The 23205-nt window shown below is 34.2% G+C and overlaps 2 protein-coding genes and 1 long non-coding RNA gene across 3 annotated transcripts; 1 reads left to right on the forward strand and 2 right to left on the reverse strand.

Moving 5' to 3' along the window:
* Positions 1 to 2581: 2581 nt before the first annotated feature.
* Positions 2582 to 4556, reverse strand: LOC140879808 (uncharacterized). The gene is made up of 2 exons (XR_012149509.1): positions 4044 to 4556; positions 2582 to 2964 (listed from the first exon to the last, which is right to left on the reverse strand). It is a non-coding gene; the product is annotated as an uncharacterized lncRNA (long non-coding RNA).
* A 5-nt stretch (positions 4557 to 4561) lies between these two features.
* LOC140879807 (receptor-like protein kinase HERK 1) lies at positions 4562 to 7764 on the forward strand. The gene is given in 5 exon segments (XM_073283721.1): positions 4562 to 5468; positions 5471 to 5491; positions 5494 to 6567; positions 6570 to 7275; positions 7277 to 7764. Coding segments are annotated over 5 exon segments (2478 nt in total). The 5' UTR covers positions 4562 to 5167; the 3' UTR covers positions 7653 to 7764.
* Positions 7765 to 22570: 14806 nt separating this feature from the next.
* Positions 22571 to 22990, reverse strand: LOC140878511 (uncharacterized). Its single transcript, XM_073282110.1, has one exon. The coding sequence runs from the start codon at positions 22988 to 22990 to the stop codon at positions 22571 to 22573; it is 420 nt and encodes a 139-aa protein (XP_073138211.1).
* Positions 22991 to 23205: the final 215 nt, after the last annotated feature.

Here is a 23205-nt window from a genome sequence, read left to right on the forward strand (position 1 = left end):
CAAATTTAGCAGTACCACATACCGCAAATAACATCTATTATACCTCATATTCCAATCCATTGTACTACCTATTAATATAACCGATACTGCGTTTATGACCACGCACCAACACTATCATGGTAAACATGTATAGAAGATGTACCAAGTTTAACAAAACATCATACCGCAAATAGTGTTTATTATACTTTGTTTTCCATCTATTGTACTACGGATCAATAAAACCGGTAATGTTTTTCTGACATGCACCAACACCACCATGATAAACATGTATGAAAGTTGTACCAAATTTAACAACACATCATACCGCAAATAGTATTTATTATACCACATGTTTCATCTATTATACTACTGGAAAATATAACCGGTATCGCATTTCTGATCACGCACCAACAACACCATGGTAAATATGTATGGAAGATGTATCAAATTTAATGGGACAACATACCGCAAATAGAATCTATTATACCACATATTCCATCCATTGTACTACTTATCAATATACCTGGTATTGCCTTTATGATTACGCACCAACGCCACCATAAATGTTACAAAATTAGTACAATGGATGCATACATAAGGTTGTTTTAACTATAGATGTTACAAACATATACAATGGATACGTATACATGTGTTTGTTAATCACCATATATGCTACCAAATTAGACATTAGATTGCATAAACATGTGATAATCAGTATTGATTCTACAAAATTAGACATTTGATGTGTAAACACATGTTAATAACCATTGATGTTACAAAATTAGGACATTGGATGCATACATAAGGTTGTTTTAACCATAGATGTTACAAACATATACAATAGATACATATACATGTGTTTGTTAATCATCATATATGCTACCAAATTAGACATTATAATGCATAAATTTATTCTAAAAAATTAGACATTTAATGTGTAAACATTTGTTAATCATCATTGAAGTTACAAAATTAGGACATTGGATGCATACATAACATACGTTTAAACATCAAATGTCTAATTTTGTAGCATCAATAATGATTATCACATGTTTATGCATTCTAATATCTAATTTGGTAGCATGTATGGTGATTAACAAATACATGTATATGTATCCATTGTATATGTTTGTAACATCTATGGTTAAAACAACCTTATGTATGCGGATAATGACCTAATTTTGTTACATCAATGGTGATGTTGGTGTGTGGTCAGAAATGCAGTACTGGTTATATTGTCCAGTAGTACAATATATGGAAAATGAGGTATAATAAAGACTATTTGAGGTATTATGTGTTGTTACATTTGGTACATCTTCCATACATTTTTACCATAGTGGTATTGGTTCGTGGTAAGAAACGTGGTACTAGTTATATTGATCAGTAGTACGGTAAATGAAAAAGGAAGTATAATAGAGACTATTTGCGGTATGAGTTTATGTTAAATTTGGTACATCTTCTATATATGTTTACCATGGTCATGTTGGTTCGCGGCCAGAAACGCAACGCTGGTTATATTGACCAGTAGTACAATAGATGGCAAATGAGGTATAATAGAGACTATTTGTGGTATGATGTTATGTTAAATTTGATACATCTTCCATACATGTTTACCAAGGTGGTGTTGGTGCGCGGTCAGAAATGCAGTACCGGTTATATTGACCAGTAGTACAATATATGGAAGATGAGGTATAATAGAGACTATTTGCGGTATGATGTTATGTTAAATTTGGTACATCTTCCATACATGTTTACCAAGGTAGTGTTGGTGCGCGGTCAGAAATGCAGTACCGATTATATTTCCCAGTAGTAAAATATATGACAAATGAGTTATAATAGAGACTATTTGCGGTATGATGTTATGTTAAATTTGGTACATCTTCCATACATGTTTACAAAGGTGGTGTCGGTGCGCGGTCAGAAATGTAGTACCTGTTATATTTCCCAGTAGTACAATATATGGAAAATAAGGTATAATAGAGACTATTTGCGGTATGTTATGTTAAATTTGGTACATCTTCCATACATGTTTACCAAGGTGGTGTTGGTGCGCGGTCAGAAATGCAGTACCGATTATATTTCTCAGTAATACAATATATGGCAAATGAGGTATAAAAGTGGTTATTTGCGGTATTATGTATTGTTAAATGTGGTACATATTTCATACATGTTTACCATGGTATTGTTGGTGCGTGGTCAGAAAAGCAGTACCCGTTATATTGACCAGTAGTACAATAGATGACAATTGAAGTATAATAGAGACTATTTGCGGTACGATGGTTTGTTTTGGTACATCTTCCATACATTTTTACCATGATGGTGTTGATGCGCGGTCAGAAACGCAGTACTGATTATATTTCACAGTGGTACAATATATGGAAAATGAGGTGTAATAGAGACTATTTGCGGTATTATGTGTTGTTAAATATGGTACATCTTCCATACACAATGGTTCGTTCAGAATATATGCTTAAATTTCTCCATTATGTACCCAATTGCATGCCCATTGTACTGGACTTGGGTTTTTTTGTGCTCGAAATAAGCTATTTTTTTTCGATATTTTAGTCGTTATTGCCTTTGCACTTAAAATGATCCAAAAATATGAAAAAGAGGATTATAATACATAAAATAATATAAATCCCATTTACATACATCACATAATAAAACAATCTCACACATAACTAAACAAGAGCATGACACTCGCCCAAACACACGTTTAAACACAACAATCCAAGCATGCATCTTGTTGTCGATAGAAAACCCGATTCAAGTTCTCTCCATGTTGTAACCAAACTTAATTCTCATATATCCAAATAACAATTTTGCCTACGATAAAATGACTCCATAATCCAAATCTGCACCTTTCTTGTTGCTGGTCATCGAGTTTTGGTTCAAGCTTGTTCGTAATTTATAAAATAAGTAGAAGAACATCGAGAAATTGCATCTTTTCTTTTCATCATATGATCCTCATTTTCATCAACATTTCTGCATGAAATAAAAAAAACAATATAACTACAACCAATTCAAATACAATATAAACTTCTAAATTTCTTCCAAAAACAAGTACAATCAAGTAAGCTAATAAAATTTATGTAAAAAAATAGTTTTATATATTAAAGGGGAAACTTCTAACCGTAGTGAACCATGAAAGAAAAATCATGAAAAATAGATTGCATAAGAGAAATTTTTTTTTATTAAACTCATTTCATTTGTGTAAGAAAAAAAAGGATGAGTCCCCAAAAATTTTAAAATTTTCTTTTGTTAAATAGTGCAATTCAGAAACTTTTGAATAAATTTATCGAAACATTGTTCAAGCGACAAGTCTCTGAGTAGTCAATCCAAGTACTAAACCATCACACAAAATAATTAATTTTCATGAAAATTCTAAAATCAAGAGTAATAACCATTTACCAAAGTTCAAATTCAACATCACCAAAGTTCAAATTCAACATCATAACCAAATGCAAAATAATATCACAAAAGAATGCAAGATGTATAAATAAAAGCACGTTCCATAACAAGTCAACAAATATATTAATAACAAATTAATACTTAACCACCTTATACATTTTTTTTTTGAATTAATGCATTCGTTTTCTGTACATACGATCTTTCATAAATAAAAAAAATTTGAGTTGGGTGCAATAATATTTTGTTTTAGTATTTTGTCTATTTTAACTTCTTTTATTTTAGTATTCTATCCATTTTGACAACCCTATATCCATATGAATTTTGACAAGCCTAGTTAATTCTTACGCCAATCATCTTGAATTAAAGTGTTGATGCAAAAAAGATTGCACTCCTTTCGTGAGCATCATAATCACCCAAATATACATCTTTTTCTCCAAACAAATTATTGACTAAATATGGTTTGAGCTGTGAAGGTTACAAATAATTTTAAGAACTGGATACACGATTGGTTTTAAAATTTTATTTCTAAGAATTTGAGAAAATTAAAACATTCCAGGACAAATCACATTAAAAATTTACCAAATTGAAAAAAACAAATAAGAAGAAACTCCAAATTGAAAAAAAAAAAAACAAATAAGAAGAATTAAACTCACTTTCTCGCTTGTTTTTCTTCAGCTCATCTTCACCCATTTCCAAATCGTCATCCACAGGCGTCGCAAGTCGATGGGTTCCTATGGCCCCTGGATTTTGCGTGGCCTCGACGTTGAGGAGAAGAGATAAATCGGTAGGGAGAGATTTAACTATCTCGATGAAAGATATGAATTGGAGAGGGAGAGAAGAGATGCAAATGGGTGGAGATGGGTGGCTAGGGATTTACGTGATAATGGTAATTGGGAAAGGGGAAGAAAATTGATGTGGATAAAGAGAAAATAATATTAAGAAGGTAAATAAAATAAAACTTAAAGGGAAAATGAGATAAAATGTGGAATAGAGAGTGGAAACAAAGATTTTGTGGTATTGGGACTGCAGAATATAAATTCATGACACAGGGACTGGCCATTAAGTTGAAATTTTGATTGAGGATTTATCTTCAAGTCCCCCTTATTATTATTATCATTATTTATTTCTCCAACATAATAATAACTCTTGGTAAATGTGTTGTTACCTCATCACCTAGCTAGCTCTCATCTTCCCCGAACCCCAAACCTAAATCTCCGCCATTGACGAGTTTTTGCCACTACAATTTTCTATCTCATCTTTTCAATCCCCAAAAAGTCAACCCTCGCCAGCCTAACACCCATATTCTTCCGTGTAAGAAGTGCCAGAAATTATATTATTCATTTTTGGCTTGCTTTCCCACTGTACCACCTTTTTTTCTAACGGGTTTTATAATGTTTTTTAGCATTTTGTATGAACCATAACAATAATCCCATTCTGTTGTCTTTTTGAGAAGGGAAGAAGAGAGGAAACTTCTAGTTCATCAGCTGGAGGATGTCTATTCAGTCTGATGAGCTAGATTTTTGCTGTTGGGCATCAAATTTTGTTGATTTATTGTTTTAGATCTGAGCAGTATATTCGTGTCCAAGAAAGATAATCTGGATTTTTCTCAGTTTTGTTTCCTCTCTTGGAATTCGTTTTGATCTAAAAGGTGCCATCTTTTCTTTTCTTTCTCTGTCTTCTTTGACGGGTGTGATACTTTTATTCGTTTCTTGATGAAAAATATATGAGTGATTGTTAGTTGTTTGAGCTCAAAGGGGTTGTATTTGTCAGACTTGTTATGATGGAATGTGGGATTTTGAGATTTTTTATCTGAATTTTATTGATCTTGAGTTTGGGATGTTGTTCCAGAGGATTTTATCCTGTTGATAAGTTTTATATAAGTTGCGGATCATCGAGAGATGTTACTGTTGGTAATTTCACTTATGTGGCTGATAAATCGGCTTCAAGATTGCTAACAAATCCACAAGATATTCTGGATGATAGCAATTTGAATTCCATAACACCATCTGAAGATGCCCAGCTGTTTAGCACTGCAAGAATCTTTACTGGACCCTCCAAGTGTACATTTTCGATTCAACAGTGGGGCGGCACTGGATCCGTCTGCACTTTATCCGTTTATGTACCAGAATTATGATATGAATACTGCTAGTTTCTCTGTTTTCTCCCAAAACACTGTACTCCTTAGTGACTTCAGCCCCAAAAATGCTACCGTCAAAGAATATTCGGTGAATGTGGTGTCTGGAGAGCTTGTAATAACCTTTGCCCCATCGACTAATTCTTTTGCGTACATTAATGCCCTTGAAGTTGTTTCAGTTCCGGATTCCCTTATCACCGATGATGCGGCTCTTTTCAATCCATCGGGATCATTTAGTGGACTGGTGGCACAGTCTTTTGAGACAGTTGCAAGGTTAAATATGGGCGGACCATTTGTGTCATTGGTAAATGATACATTGGGGCGAGCTTGGGTTCCTGACAGAAGTTTCTTGGTGCAACCCAACCTGGCGACTAACGCTTCCAATATTCCTGCAGTTATGTATCTTAATGGTGGTGCGACATCAGATTCTGCTCCACACACTGTGTGTGGAACTTGCACAAAGATGAATTCTGAAAATGATCCCCATAGTAATTTCAATGTCACGTGGTTGTTGAAGGTGGATCCAGGCTTTCAATACTTAGTTCGGTTGCATTTCTGTGATATAGTAAGCACATCAGCTAATCAACTCGTGTTTAATGTTTATATTGATTCGTTCATCGTTGCTCAGGATCTTCAGTTAAGTCTGAAAACCCCAGGATTGGCCAATGCATATTATATGGACTTTGTTACCGCTGTGGTTGTTAAAAATAATATTAGTGTAAGTGTTGGCCCATCTCCCGTTAGTGCTTACCATGATGTCTTTCTTAATGGATTGGAGATTATGAAATTGGCCTCCAAGGATAGTCTAGCTGGTGCTTCCATTTTCCCTTCATTCCCGAAATCCAAGAAGAATGTAGGAATTATTGTGGGCGTGTGTGTTGGGGCAGCTGTTGTTTTTTTACTTGCCGGTGTTCTATTTTTCTTGCACAGGAGGAAGAAACAAAAACGTTTGGCCCAATCAAAAATATGGGTTCCTATATCGGTCAACGGGGGAAATTCACTAACTATGGGAAGTAAATATTCAACTGCAACAACTGTTGCAACGGTTCTAACTTGAGCTATCGTATCCCGTTTGCTGCAGTTCAAGAAACAACGAATAACTTTGATGAAAGTTGGGTAATTGGAATTGGTGGATTTGGGAAGGTTTACAAAGGTGTTTTGAGTGATGGTACTAAGATAGCCGTGAAACGAGGCAATCCCAAGTCCCAGCAAGGCCTAGCAGAGTTCCAAACGGAGATTGAGATGCTTTCTCAATTCCGCCACCGCCATTTGGTGTCCTTGATTGGTTATTGTGACAAAAAGAGTGAAATGATTCTGGTTTATGAGTATATGGAAAACGGAACTCTCAAAAGCCATCTCTATGGTTCAAATCTTCCGAGCTTGAGTTGGAAGGAGAGACTCGAGATATGCATTGGATCAGCAAGAGGGTTGCACTATCTTCACACAGGATATGCGAAAGCTGTTATCCATCGTGATGTTAAGTCTGCAAACATATTGCTCGACGAGAACTTCATGGCTAAGGTGGCTGATTTTGGATTTTCTAAGATAGGGCCTGAGATTGATCAAACCCATGTCAGCACTGCTGTTAAAGGTAGTTTTGGTTACCTAGATCCTGAGTATTTCAGAAGGCAACAACTGACTGAAAAATCAGATGTTTACTCTTTCGGGGTTGTTTTATTCAAAGTACTTTGCGCTAGGCCTGTGATAGATCCATCTCTTCATAGAGAAATGGTTAACTTGGCCGAATGGGCATGAAGTGGCAAAAAAGGGACAGTTGGATCAGACAATAGATGCTAATCTTGTCGGAAAAATAAAGCCCGACTCCCTTAGAAAGTTCGGTGAAATGGCAGAGAAATGCTTGGCTGATTATGGAGTCGATAGGCCCTCCATGGGAGACATTTTGTTGAACCTTGAGTATGCTCTCCAACTTCAAGAAACAGTCTTACCAGATGATCCAGAGGAAAACAGTACGAATGCTATTGGCCAGTTGTCTCCAGAGGTCGGTGAATTTAGTCGGGTCGAATCTAGAGCTAAAGCTTCCCAGTTCAAACATTCAAATGTGGACGATCTTTTTGGTGTTTCGATGAGCCGAGTTTTCTCACAACTGGTAAATTCGGAGGGTAGATAAAAGCTTGTAGATCATATACATAATACACTTGACACCTTTTCCTTTATGTTTCTTCTATGTTCTTATAAAACACTTGGAAGTTCGAAAATCTTGAATTTGCTTTGTTTTTTTATATCCTTTTGGGATTCTACTATCTTTACACTGATTGTTTTTGGTTTGTGTATTTGGTGCATTTACATATATATCGAGTATTGGATTGTGTATGAGTTTGAGGTTGATTTGTTTTGAAATTCAAAGGCTTTTGTCCTTCGGTTTATCGTCTATGGAAGTACGGTGTTTGATAGCCCAATTGTTATTAGCCCAATAGCTATTAACATACATACTGAGACCATGACACAGCAACTTGAAGATTGGGCTTTGAGAGGGATCATAAAAGGCGAAGAGCTGGCCCAAAAACAGAAAGATAAAGCGGCCACAAATATTGGCGAGAGGGAGAAAGAAGAAACAATGGGAGGAACCACAACAGAAGGATCGAGAAGAAGAAGCAAACCTGCGTGGACAAGGGATTACATCATGTGAGGGAAATAAACGTGTTGAGCACCTTTTTTGCTGTTAATTTTCTGTTAGGGTTAATGACGTCATGTTGGTAGTATAAAAGGAGTGAAGTAGATTTGTAAAAGCATCATGAATATTATCAATACAAAATATTTTCAGGAGTTTGGCACAGACTCGAAGTGTGCGTGAGTGTGTTCATATCATTTTGGTGCTCTCGTTGAGAGATTTTTTTTCTCTCAGGCTCATTGATACTATGAGGAATGAAGATGTAGCAGAGAGTATGCGACAATTGGAGGCGAATTTCAAACTCCACTCAGATACCCAATTAGCGAGTTATACCAAATTACTGGAGCAATACATGACGGCGATGGATCTACGTTTTGGCCAGATGGATCAGAAAATTCAGGAGGTCTCCACTGTCAAGGACGTTCCGGCGAAATTACTCAATTTCGAAGGAGGGAGCAGTTCGAAAATTGGAGGAACGATTGGTGACCCGACCATGCACCTCAAGGGGTGTAAGTTTGATTTACCTAAATTTAAAGGAGAAGATGTGCACACTTGGATCTACAAGGTGGAGAAATATTTTTCTCTACACGGTGTTCCCCCTGAAATCCGGCTGCAGGTGGTAGCCTTCCACATGGAGGGTGAATCGGCGTCTTGGTATCAATGGATGGATCAGAACAAGGCCTTGCGTGACTGGGAGCATTTTTTGGCAGAGCTCAAGGCCAGGTTCGGATCATCTATTTATGACGATCCATTAGGGAGGATTGCAAAGTTAATACAAGTTGATCGAGTAGCAACTTATCGAGCGGAGTTTGAAGGATTAATGAATAGAATCACTGGAGTGACAGAACCTATGTTCCTCAATTTTTTCATATGGGGGTTGAAACCAGAAATTCGCCGGGAACTCTTGATTGTTCCTCCTCAAAGCCTCATGGAAGCCATGACCAAGGCGCAACTATTTGAAGAACGAAACGACGATCTAGGGGGTATCGTACATCGAGGAGTGATCCCATGCACAATACCAGGGACTGCCATGACTCCCATTACTGGGACAGCCAAGACTCTGGCAACCGTACCACCTGGGCGAGTCCCAGCACCACCACTCAAGCCACCATTACGGCGACTAACGATTGCTGAAATGAAGGAGAGGCGGGAGAAAGGGTTGTGTTTCAATTGCGACGAAAAATATCACTTCAACCATTTGTGCAAAAATAGGGTGATGATCCTTTTGGGTGACGACGGGGAGGATGGTTATGAGCCAGAGATAACGATCGGATATCAGGAAGAGGACCCCGAGGTTACGTTGCACACTCTTACTAGTGCTTCTAACCCTCGGATCTTTCGCATCACTGCAGCATTTCAAAGTGCTCCTATAGAAGTATTAATAGACACAGGGAGTCACAATAATTTTATACAAGAAGGGTTGGTAGAGAGGCTCGGGATTCCTTCCAATGCATCCAGGCGTTTTAGGGTCTACATGGGCAATGGCCAGTACCTCTGGTGTGATCGGATGTGTTCTCAGGTACCTCTGGTTCTGCAGGGTCATGAGTTTGCCATTGATATGTATGTTTTGCCTATTTGGGGGTTAGATGTGGTATTGGGCATGCAGTGGTTACGAACATTGGGGCCATGCTTGCATAACCATGAAACTCTCACCATGGAATTCACTTGGAAAGGGCAGCGAGTTTGCCTAGTAGGTGATAAACCTGCGACTCCTGAATCCTTGTCTTACCACCGACTGTGCACTATGGTTAATAAGGGTGATGTTCAGGCCTGCTACGCGATCACCGAAGCGCCGACGAGAAGGTTCGAGGGTACCGAAGGCCTCGAGCTCCAGCCACACAACGCAATCGGGGGTGATTATGAGCAGAGTAAGCAACTTCTAGAGGAATACAAGGCTGTGTTTATGGAGCCACAGACACTGCCACCTATTCGGCCCATAGATCACAAAATCCATCTTATTTCGGGATCATCTCCAGTTAATATACGACCGTATCGGTATCCTTACTGCCAGAAAGATGCCATGGAGAAAATTGTGCAAGAGATGCTTGATTACGGTTATATCCGACCCAGCACTAGCCCATATTCGTCACCGGTGCTGTTAGTTAAAAAAAAGGATGGCTCATGGCGTTTCTGTGTGGATTATCGTGCTCTGAATGCCCTCACAATCAAGGACCGTTTTCCCATTCCAACTATAGATGAGCTGCTTGACGAGTTGGGAGGTGCTCGAATTTTCTCTAAACTGGATCTCCGGGCCGGTTATCATCAAATTCGAATGGATAGTCGGGATGTACATAAGGCAGCATTCCGAACACACGACGGGCATTATGAATTTTTGGTCATGCCTTTTGGCCTTTCCAATGCCCCGTCAACGTTTCAGTCTGCAATGAACCAGGTGTTTCGACCTTACTTACGCAATTTTGTAATCGTTTTTTTTGACGATATACTTGTTTATAGTCAGACACAAGAGGAGCATCAGGAACACTTACGTCTAGTGCTTGACTGTCTACTACAGCAGAAGTTCTTTGCTAAACTTAGCAAATGCTACTTCTTCCAAGCAAGTGTGGATTATTTGGGGCATGTGGTTACAAATCAAATGGTAAAAGCCGATCCCAAGAAGATAGAGGCCATGGTCCAATGGCCATTACCCAGGACCCTCAAGCAACTCAGAGGTTTCCTTGGTATTACGGGCTACTACCGAAGATTTATTCAACATTATGCCACCCTTGCAGCTCCTCTCACTGATCTACTCAAGAAGAACTCTTTCTGCTGGTCTCCTGAGGCTACCTTAGCCTTCACACAACTCAAGGAGAGGATGACAAATGCCCCAGTATTACATTTGCCAGATTTCTCTAAAAATTTTGTCATTGAAACAGATGCCTCACAAGTCGGAGTTGGGGGAATCCTGATGCAAGATGGACATCCTCTGTCTTATTTCAGCAAAAAACTAAGTTCCAAAATGCAATCAACCTCCACGTATGTTAGAGAACTTTATGCGGTAACAGAAGCAGTGGCGAAATGGAGGCAGTACTTGCTAGGCCATACGTTCGTCATACGGACAGACCACAAGAGTTTGAAAGAACTCCTGTCACAGACCATTCAAACTCCGGACCAACAACGATATCTCCAGAAATTGATGGGATACCACTTTACAATCGAGTACAAACCAGGGCATGAAAACACAGCAGCCGATTCATTATCACGGGTGTATGAGGATGAGGAGAGGGCCAGGGGAGGTGAACCCCGAGTGTTCACTGCTCTGTCTCAGCCGGAGTTTACTTTCTTGGATATCTTACGCCAAGAAAATATGAACTTATCTGACTTGGTTGCCATTCACAACTTATTGCATCACGATGCAAGCTCCGTCAGTGGTTATGAGGAACGAGGCGGAGTACTCCTGTTCCACGGCAAATATTTCCTGGGCAAAGACTCAACTTTAAAAGACTTGATGTTGAGGGAATTTCATGAAACACCAGTGGGGGGACACGCCGGAGTGCAGCGTACCTTTCTGCGCTTGGCTACGAATTTTTATTGGACAGGAATGCGTAGGGCTGTGAAGGAGTTTGTGGCATGTTGTTTGGTATGTCAAACAACCAAGTATTCTACGGAACGCCCCTTTGGGCTACTGCAACCCATCGAACCACCGGAGCAGGTTTGGGAAGATATTGCACTTGATTTCATAGTGGGCCTACCTTTATCCAAGGGTAATACAGCAATATTGGTGGTAGTAGATCGGTTCTCTAAGTATGCGCATTTCAGTCCTCTTCCCACCTCCCACACTGCCAGCCAAGTGGCCGAGTTATTCTGCTCTATGATCATTCGTCTCCATGGCGTACCTCGCTCAATCATCTCTGATCGAGACCCCCTCTTTACGAGCCATTTCTGGAAAAAAATCTTCGAGCTAATGGGAACCAAGTTACGCATGAGCTCAGCCTATCACCCTCAAACCGATGGGCAGACAGAGGTGTTGAACCGATGCCTTGAACAATATCTACGGGCGTTTGTGGCCGAAAAACCTGTCACGTGGGTCTCATACCTGGGCTGGGCTGAATACCATTATAACACCAGCTACCATTCTTCGATTGGTATGACACCTTTCCAGACGGTTTATGGTCGGCCACCCCCCACAATTCCAGTTTATATGAGGGGCAGTACTCCAATTGCTGCTGTGGACGAGCTCTTGATTGAGAGAGATGAGCTCCTAAAGCAGCTTCGCGACCATCTATTGCAAGCCCAGCAACGCATGAAAGCACTAGCTGATAAACACCGGAAGGATAAACACTTTCAGATAGGCGAGTTGGTACTAATCAAACTCTCGCCTTACCGTCAAACTACAGCAGCTCATCGCAAGCATTCCAAGCTTAGCAAACGTTACTTTGGTCCTTTTCCCATCATTGCCAAAGTGGGACTAGTTGCATACACCCTGCAACTTCCACCTACAAGTCGCATACATCCGACATTTCATGTGTCTCAACTTAAACCTTTTCATGGTGATTTACCCGAGAACATCACTGCTCTTCCGGAACTTAGTGTCAACAACAGGCCCTTGGTTGTTCCACTTTGCCTCATTGCTACTCGTGTGCTTCAAAAACACAACCAGAAGATTCAGCAGGTGTTAATCCATTGGTCTGGGCAATCTCCAGATGATGCAACGTGGGAAAACTTCAAAGAGCTTTGTTCCATTTATAACCAGCTACATCTTGAGGACAAGGTGATTTTCGAAGAAGGCGGGAGTGATAGCCCAATTGTTATTAGCCCAATAGCTATTAACATACATACTGAGACCATGACACAGCAACTTGAAGATTGGGCTTTGAGAGGGATCATAAAAGGCGAAGAGCTGGCCCAAAAACAGAAAGATAAAGCGGCCACAAATATTGGCGAGAGGGAGAAAGAAGAAACAATGGGAGGAACCACAACAGAAGGATCGAGAAGAAGAAGCAAACCTGCGTGGACAAGGGATTACATCATGTGAGAAAAATAAACGTGTTGAGCACCTTTTTGCTGTTAATTTTCTGTTAGGGTTAATAACGTCATGTTGGTAGTATAAAAGGAGTGAAGTAGATTTGTAAAAGCATCATGAATATTATCAATACAAAATATTTTCAGGAGTTTGGCACAGACTCGAAGTGTGCGTGAGTGTGTTCATATCAGTGTTTGTTACTATAATTTCTAGTGAATAAAAAAGTTGACATCAAAATTTGTTGGGCATTCAGGTAAGGACCTCCCCGACCTGGATCCGATCGGTAGAAAAAGTCAGGTAGTTTGGGTTCGTCGGGTTCGAGTAGAACTTGAACCCCATATAAATATGTCGGGTCGGGTAATAAATTTATACCGATTGGGTAATTCGGGTATTTGATTGATTTATTTATTTTAAATTTTAAATTTTCAATTTCAATTGATAAATGATGTTATAAATTTAATTTAATTTTATATTTTAGTTAGGGGTAGAATAGGGTCGGGACCCGTCTCGGAACTTTCCTACCCAATTTTCGTTCCAAAAAGATCGGGAAATTTTTTTGCTCTTGTTCTCGTACCCAACGCATTTCAAGACCCGATCATTCGGGATCATGTTCAGTTGGGAGAAGAAATTTCAAAAAAAAAAAATTCATTTCAAAATTTCATTCAAAAAACCAAAAATAATGTGATTATTCTATTTTTAAAAAATAATATTTAGCAATTATATTTCTTACTAAAAATAATTATTCAACTTAAAACTTATAATATTAAAATATTTCATATAATATTTCAAGGTTTTTTCAAGAGAAAACGTATCATTCATCGGATAATTATTATTAAATAAATTTTCAAATAGAATCTTTTATTTTATATATTTGTTCTAATTTGATAATTAATGTTATTTTATTATTCGATCATTTCAATAATAAAAAATTATGTGAAGTTCATAATTAATTGTTGTATGTATTGAAATACAATAATATTTAGCTCAGTCTATTAATAAATTATTATTAAAATATATTATAATATTATTTCATAACGAGTCGAAAATCTCGTCAGGATAAGGTTTTATTCTCGATTTATCTCCCAATATTAATCGGAACGGGAAAAATCTTTAAAAATCAAGTCGAAAAAATGTCAGGTTAGGAATTTTTCGGGACGAAAATGGGATGAGATTCGGGAAGGTCGTGATTTCGATAATTTTTGCCACATTTTTAGTCGTAAAGCTATTATATTTTTTGGAGTTTAAGTATATTTTTAATAAAAAAAACTATAAATATAATTTATTTTTTAAAAAAAATCAATCGAGTGTTATACGAACCTGAATAACCAGATCGTTTCGTGCTCGAGATCGGTATAAAATATGAAACCTGAAACCCTACGCGTGCCCACCCCACTAAGCCAATGCTTCTTGATTAATTAAAATGTTGTTTTTATTTCCTACCTCAAATTTGAATGAAAACACATGGTTTGCTTTTTTCTTTCTTTCTTTTTTTTTTATGTGTTTGTTCTTCGTTGAACTCTATAAACCATTGTTTTCAAAATCGGACTTGACCGACCGGTTCGACTGGAAACTGGTCGCCGGACTGGTTCTCAACTTCACAAAAAACCGAAAAACCGGTTCAACCGGTCAAAACTGATCAAGAACCGGTTGGAGACCGGTTGGACCGGTCAATAACCGGAAACCGGTTCAATCGGTTGAACCGGCTTTTCGAATTATTTTATTTTATTTTATTGAAAATTTAGATTTTTTTTATTTTTTAAATTTTAAATTTAATATTTTATATATATATATATATGATTTTTTTGGATTTTGTACTTCATTAAAAAAATTATTTTAATATATTTTGAATATATTTACATATTTATTTAGTTTTGAAACTATGACAAATATATATTTTTTGGTCTATTTATATATATTTTGTAATGGGAAAATTGCAAATTTAGTCCTGTATGTTTGTCACTTTGCAATTTTGGTCCTTTATGTTTTCACATTTCAGTTTTAGTCCTGTATGTTTCGATTTTTGGCAATTTCGGTCCTTTTTCTTCGAAAATGCTGACGTGGCACTGTACACGTCAGCTCCACATCAGCATTGAATTGGTGCCACGTCAGCGCCACATCGAAAAAATGACTAAAATTGCCAAAAAAATAAAGATAGCGGACTAAAACTGCAATCTGAAAATATAAAGGACCAAAATCGCAAAGTGACAAACATACAGGACCAAAAAAGCAATTTTCCCTTTTGTAATTTTTAACTCAAAATATATTATAATTTATTATATTATATTATATAATTCAGTTCAACCGTCCAGTTAAAACGGTCCGATTGGTTGAACCGTTTTTTTTTAAATAGATCGATTCGATCACGATCCGGTTATAAAAATACCGTTATAAACTTTATTTTCTTCATAGAATAAGAAGCATCCACGCTCCATTTTCCAGAGCGCGCACACACACAAAACTTCGCATATACATGATGAAGTCGAAGAAAACAAATTATGTTTAACATTTCAAATATTGAGATAATAATGTATACTTCCCCAAATATTTATATCTATATCTATATCTATATCTATATCTATACTTATTTAAAAGTGTGAATAAAAGGTCAAAGTTTTACAATTGTGAAATAACAATTTTTTCTTTTTATTTACTCTATAACCAAAACCATATAAAAAATATATAGGGTTATAAAAATAAAACAACATTTTAATTAGGACATAAACGTAAATCAATATTTATATTATATGTAAAATTGATTATTATGAAAAGATCAAAATTGACAAAATGTGTGCATATTAGATAAGGATTTAGTTTTCAAGAAAAATGAATCTATATCTATATCTATCTATACCTATTTAAATTTAAATTTAAATTTAAATTTAAACTATTTAAAAGTGTGAATAAAAGGTCAAAGTTTTACAATTGTGAAATAACAACTTTGTCCTTTTATTTACACTATAATCTATACCTATTTAAAAGTGTGAATAAAAGGTCAAAGTTTTACAATTGTGAAATAACAACTTTGTCCTTTTATTTACACTATAAGCAAAATCATATAAAAAATATATAGGGTTATAAAAATAAAAATAACATTTTAATTAGAACATAAACGTAAATCAATATTTATATTATAAGTAAAATTGATTATTATGACGAGATCAAAATTAACAAAGTGTGTGCATATTAGATAAGAATTTAGTTTTCAAAAAAATTGAAATACGAAAATACTTTATTTTCTATTTTCTAATTGACAAAGTGTGTGCATATTAGATAAAGATTCAATTTCCAAAAAGATTGAAATACCAAAATACTTTATTTTCTATTTTCTTGTAGATAAAGTGAATATATTTTTTCACAAATATTTTTAAAAAAATTCAACAAAAATATTAATTAAATATTAAAATATTAAAACACGAAATATTTGAATTTTATTTGTTTTGTAGAGTGGGAAAATATAATTTTTTTAAAAAAATTATATATTTTAATTCAAGTAGAATCAACTTTTAATCTAAAATAATAAATAAAAAACACAACAACACACACATATCATATATATAAAATTTGAAATTAAAAAAAGTTAACTAATTTTTCTACTCATAAAAGCTAAAACTATTTAAAAAATTATGAGATAGCTTTGAAATTAATGAGGAATATTAAATACATCAAAATAAATAAGAATATGCATTTAATCTCAAAATAGAAAAAAAAAATTGAAATAAAAGATGATAAGAATATTGACTTTTTCATAGATAAAAATAATGCATGATAAATGAAAAAAATTCGTGAAAGAGATAAAAATTCAACATATAGAGGAAAAAATATTTATTAATAATTTAAATTAAGGTTTAAAATGAAAATGCATTATTATTATTATTATTATTATTATTATTATTATTATTATTATTACATAAATAAATACTCGTAAAACAAATAATTAACACATAAATTAGAACATTACAAAATGAATACTTTATTTAATTTGATTAACATATCACACTTATTAACAAATACATAAGAAATCATATCGATTCAGAGCATAGATACATAAGAAAGAAAATAAAACAAACGCATGATACCAAACATGTCATACTTGCTCAATATCAACCAAATGATGAAAAATCGAGTTAATAATTGCATAAAAATCAATATTAATATTGTGCCAATATAAAAATATATTACACATTATATCTATAGGCTAACATGAGTTATTGATAATGTATTATTTTAAATTGTTAATACATATAGTTATAGAATAACGATGACTGTAAGTGATGACCATTGAAATTGTAAGCTTTTGGTAAAGTGATAAGCGATCGATCCTACAATTGGTATCAGAGCTAAGGTCATGAGTTCGATTCTTAGTGATTACAAGGAGTGCAATGAAGATTGTTGAGTGCAATAATTGACCTTGTTGGGCAAAACAATCGAACCATGACACTTGACTGATGTGCGGTTTAACAGATTTGAGTTGCACTATTACCGCCAGTTATAGCTTTTAGTAAATCAGCAAACGCTCAGTCCTATATATTGTTACAAATTATTAATAAAATCTTCTTTATTTATAAGACAACATCACTTCAATATACTACAAGATTTTAGAGACGGTAAATAAATATATATATATACATTTATTCTCAAAAGAGATAAGACGGTTGAAATACAAGACGAAATGTTAACATTTTTAATTAAAAGCATTCAAAATTCGAGCAAAAATTTAGCAACAAACATTATTGCAATAGTAGATTTATAAAAACTTAACATGAAATTAAAAATAGAAAAAACGTCAAATAACACATTGATTATTAACGATATTGACTTACAAGTCATAGAAGATAATAACGAAAGAATAGAGGTTGGAGACAATGAAATTATTTATACTTTTGCAAAGAATTATTTCAGCATTATCCAACAAAAGAATTAAAGAATAAAGATATAAAAATAAAAATAATTGATAGAAAAAACATCACAAGAATTATTATCGAAGATGATGAGAAAATTATTTTTTTAAGAATAAATAATGGATGACAAACAAAAAAATCGTGATAGAAGAAAAAATGGTTATGTAAAAAAAAAGACGTTGTAATTTAATTTAAAATTTAGAATGTATTATTTGTATTATTATTATTTTCTCAAAATCAGTAGCGGTAAAATAAATTTTCAACATTATGTATTATGTATTATATTGTTTTCTTAAATTTTATTTATTAAATATGTCATGACATCAAAATATATATTTTCCTCAACGTCTAATTTATACAAAATTATAGTATTTGTTACAACCATTGTTTGCAATAACTTCATTCAATTAGACTTGTAACATATAAAATCTTTAAACAAAGATTCTTCGCACACATTTTATAAAAAATATTGTAAATATCATATTACATTGAATTTAATATTTACTAAAATATCACAAAGATTATTAACTAATTGCATGTTTATCTCTTTTCTTCTCATCTCAAGTCATTTATTTAACAATATTTATCGATAATAAAAAGTGTTTCCACGTGCAACGCGCATGACTTTTACTAGTATTAATAAAAATTCAAATATATTGATTGAGATAATATAATCATGTAGTCCCCAAAGATATTAAAATTTTCGTATCGGAAAATTCCAACCTTGCGTGTGAAAGATTTCTTTATGTTGGATCCAATCGTTCAATATAACGTATGGCGTCAAATGAATTGGACGCTTTGCCCTCATTCTAAGATCGAGTTACCCACAAATATCATTCAGATGTCACCGCCCATATATATTTGAAAACTGAAATAGAACAAAATTAGATTGATTGAATGAATCTACTTTACAATACTGCTTTTTTAATTTCACTTTTTTCTATATCCAATTCCATGATATGTAATTTTTGTTGCACTCTACGGCCTGATCTGGCAAATTAGGATGGAACGAAATGGTTTTCAACCACAGCATATGTTTTTAATTATTTATTTATGTGGTTAAAGATTTAGGAATTAGAAAGATTCTCAAAATCGATAAAAATATAGATTTTTTTTAGTAGTTGAGAGAGGATTGTTACAATTTCAAATTTAAAACTTTAGTGTAGCATATTTTTTTACTACTAAAATAAATGTTTGTTTTAAAAAATTATTATTATTATTATTTAGGCAACTAAAAATAAAAATAGATACTTGTTACACAGCAGATACTCGTTAATAACACGAATAAATATTTGAAGAGACTAGTGAAATTTAACGAATCATATCATATCATATAGGAGAAATCGCATATATTACTTCTGTGCAATCTCACGTTTGCTGATAACCCCTTATGAAAGTTTTTTAAGCTAATAATCCCCTGTGATTCTAGATATGTATTATGCACACCCTTTTCAACTAAAAATGACGAAAAAATGACGAAAATACTCCTGCTTAAAAAAATAAAAATATTAATATAAAATAATTATATATAAGTTTCATAGTTATTTAACTAACATTTGATTATTTTATTCAATTACATATAAAATTATCAAAAAAATTAATTTAATCATTTTTTAAGAAGGGTTTCGTCATTTTTTAGTTGTAAAGATTTGTTTGCTACATATATAGAATCTCAGGGATTATTAGTTTAAAAAAATTTCATATGGGGTTATCAGCAAATCCGAGATTTCACAAGGATAATATATGCAATTTTTTCTATATATTATATATATATATATATATATGATATGTTGTCTATCTACTGTGTTCACTTTCGTGTTCACCATTGATGAATTGTACATCTCTTACTATTTAATGAAACAAGAGGAGGTCATAGAAACCATATTTAGTATTTTTGTGTGATTTGTCTAATATATATTTCATATCAATAATAATAATAAAAAAAACTTCTTTGGATTATTAGACCTCAACCTCCAATACACACGTTCTCTCTCCTCAACTTCTCAACCAAATTATCTCTCACTCCCTCTACGTGCATTTCATCACTCTTTCTTAACTTCTCAACCAAATTTTCCCTCACTTCCTCTACGTGCATTTTATCACTCTTTCTTAACTTCTCAACCAAATTATCTCTTATCACTCCTTGTACGTACGTGCATTTTATTATATGATGATAGAACATAATTATGTTACACACGCAACACGTGTACGTGATTGTTAGTATATATTTAAAAATGATTGTCTCTATTAGGCTTCGATTGGATCCAAGTAGATAATGAAGAAAACTCCCTTGCAAAAAATCAAAGGTATAATGGTTTACATAAACAGGCGACAAACCCAACCAAATCTTGCATTGTAAGTTTCATAATTACCTGCGTGTTTAACTTAATGATTATATTTTTGTGGTTGGCCCTTCTCCTTTTTTTCTTGCTTTTATCTTTTCAACTAGCAATCATATGATATCCACTTCCTTCATTACAAAAGACATAATTGAATTTAAGGGGATTAATTAATTCGGTAATTAATTATTACGTATTAATTATTATTTTTTTCACTTTCAATATCTTGAATTAGGAGATGTTTAACATTTAACGGCAATTCATTTTTTATATCCAACACTTCAAGAATGGAATTCAAGAAAATCATTTTAATACCACTCTTTTTAGAGTTTGTAAATTAAGTCCTTCACTTTTAAAGTTTAAGCATTTCGCTGCATAGTTTAAACATACCATAGCCAATTTTCGAGAAAATATCATCTTAGTCCCACTCTTTAAAGATTTTTATAGTTAAAGTCCATATTTATTACTTTTTATTTAGCAATTAATTTTAATTTATGGCAACATTTCACATATATTCCGATAAACCGAAAGATATATAGTATTTTTTTGTCTAGAAAATGTTAGATCAATGATTGTTTTCGGTTCAAATACATGGTCAACGATCATCTACAAGTGCTTCGAGATGAAATTAAAGTGTTTTTTTACTGGTTGACTCTGCAAAATTTATATATATGAATGTATATTGTGATTCTTAGATGAGAAATTAAATCAAATATGGTTATTTTGAAATTCGATGACTTTTTGTGTAATAAATAAAATAAAGTCGAAAAATTATCGTTTTGGCTACATTTGTCAACTTGGAATAGTGTTCTTGTAGATTGTCACTTGTGGTGGTTTATAGCAATGTTGGAAAAACAAAATTGGTGGGGAATTTTGTGGTAAAGTGATAAGTGAGAGCTGCGTTGGACAAAGCCCCTTTTTGTGCACTATGTGAGATTGAAGTCATACACGGCATGCAAATTGGATCACTTTCTTGCAAGTCTCTCTCTTAAATTCCACTACCACTTTTTATCTTCAATGTCACATTCTAAGTATTGTTTCTAGATTTTAATAATACTACTAAAAATAAATATATGGTCATAACAGAATTAACTCGTGCGTGATATCTATTGAGAAAATTATATCTTGGCACTATGATCTCGTATATTTTTCATTTTTAGTTCTCTATTGGTCAATCTATTGTCATGGCTAGTACACTAATTGCACTTTTTTCGATTACAGTATTTTTCATCGAAATACTGACGTAAATATATGTGTTATTGGAAATTGTCGATTATGTCCGCTCTCATGTTCAAACAATTATTGATGGAGAATATAAGTCAGTTGTTGTAAATTTGTAATTGATGACTATCAGGTATAATTTTTTGATAAAAATCGCTCACGGAATGTGTCCAAAAAAGCAAACTAAAAGAATATTAATTTCCATTAATATATGATCTAGATTATGTGAGTGAGCATTGGATTCAGCCGCCTAGCCAGTGAGAAAAGCTCACGTCTATGATTTTTTTATTTTATATTTTATTAATCAATGGGAAAATATTTTAAATCAAGACTGCCTTAACTTTCCTATAAAATTGGCCTCTTGCTTTGCCAATTTTATTAACCATAATTAATTTAGGTATTCCATACATATATATAGATCTATATATAATATTATATATTTAATGAATTATTAATAATGTATAAAAATTCATCCAAATTACACTTCAATATAACAACCCAAATTTATATATTTTTTTTTTAAAAAAATGAGTTGTACCAAGAATGATTATGTATCGAGTGCCCTTGTCTACCATTTGCAAATCACTATGTCAACAACTCACATGCAATAAAAATCACCGATGGTAATTAATAGCAGTCGTCACTATACTTTTTTTCTGATAACAAAAGTGACATTTTAAAAAAACACATAAAGAAGTGATTCAATAAAAAAAAATACATAAAGAAAACTCATCTTTCATTCATAGTATAAAATTACATTACTTTTACAAGTGCATCTATATATGAGCAAATTTCTTGATAAAAGTCGAGATGAATCGACTACTACTCTTAATTAACAAAACTCAATATGTCAATAAGTTATCGATCCATCGAAATCAAGAAAACACATATATCACAAGACATCATTGAATGAATTGTCTCAAATTACGATAGGTATATATAAATTTTTTTTTTTTTTTTTAAAAAGGAAATTAAATAGAGAAAGAAAAGCCACACAGATCAATTGGCAACATCAATCTCGGTGGTGCATGACAGCAGTCGCCTGAAAATCGATCTCAAGGCGGAGCAAGACACCATCTTGGCCCTCTCCGCCCTCCTCCTCCTCCTCCCACCGCTGCCGCGGGACTTCGTCTCCTTCTCCTTATAACTAGTACCTTTGCCAAGGCACTTAATGGTCTTTTCATCATGATCTTCTTCTCTAGAGAAATTGTAGCTCCTCAAATACAACTGCCTGCATGAAAGACTATCAACCACCCTCGGGTGACCGTACACAGAACTAGCGGATCCCCGGCGGACGTTGGAGCTCATCGACCTCACGAACTCCGCGTCCGATTCCGGCCACTTGTAGAGGTTGACGTAGGTGGCCCTTATCGGAACACGGGCGTCGCTTACGCAGCTTGATATGCATGTAGAGGCCATGGTTTTCAGATTGGTAGAGAATTTCAATATGTAAACCGATCAGATATGTTATGGAATATATGTATACTACATGTTATTTTAATTATATATGTAGATGTATAATTATATATTTGGGATTGGAGAGTAGCTAGGGAGGAAGCTTGAGATCGAAGAAAAGTGAGTTTTTGCGTGTGTGTGTGCGCGCGCGTGTTTTTACCAGAGATTGATGAGGCTAC

The sequence above is a fragment of the Henckelia pumila genome, chromosome 2 (genome assembly GCF_033568475.1).
Source record: "Henckelia pumila isolate YLH828 chromosome 2, ASM3356847v2, whole genome shotgun sequence".
Classification (NCBI taxonomy): domain Eukaryota; kingdom Viridiplantae; phylum Streptophyta; class Magnoliopsida; order Lamiales; family Gesneriaceae; genus Henckelia; species Henckelia pumila.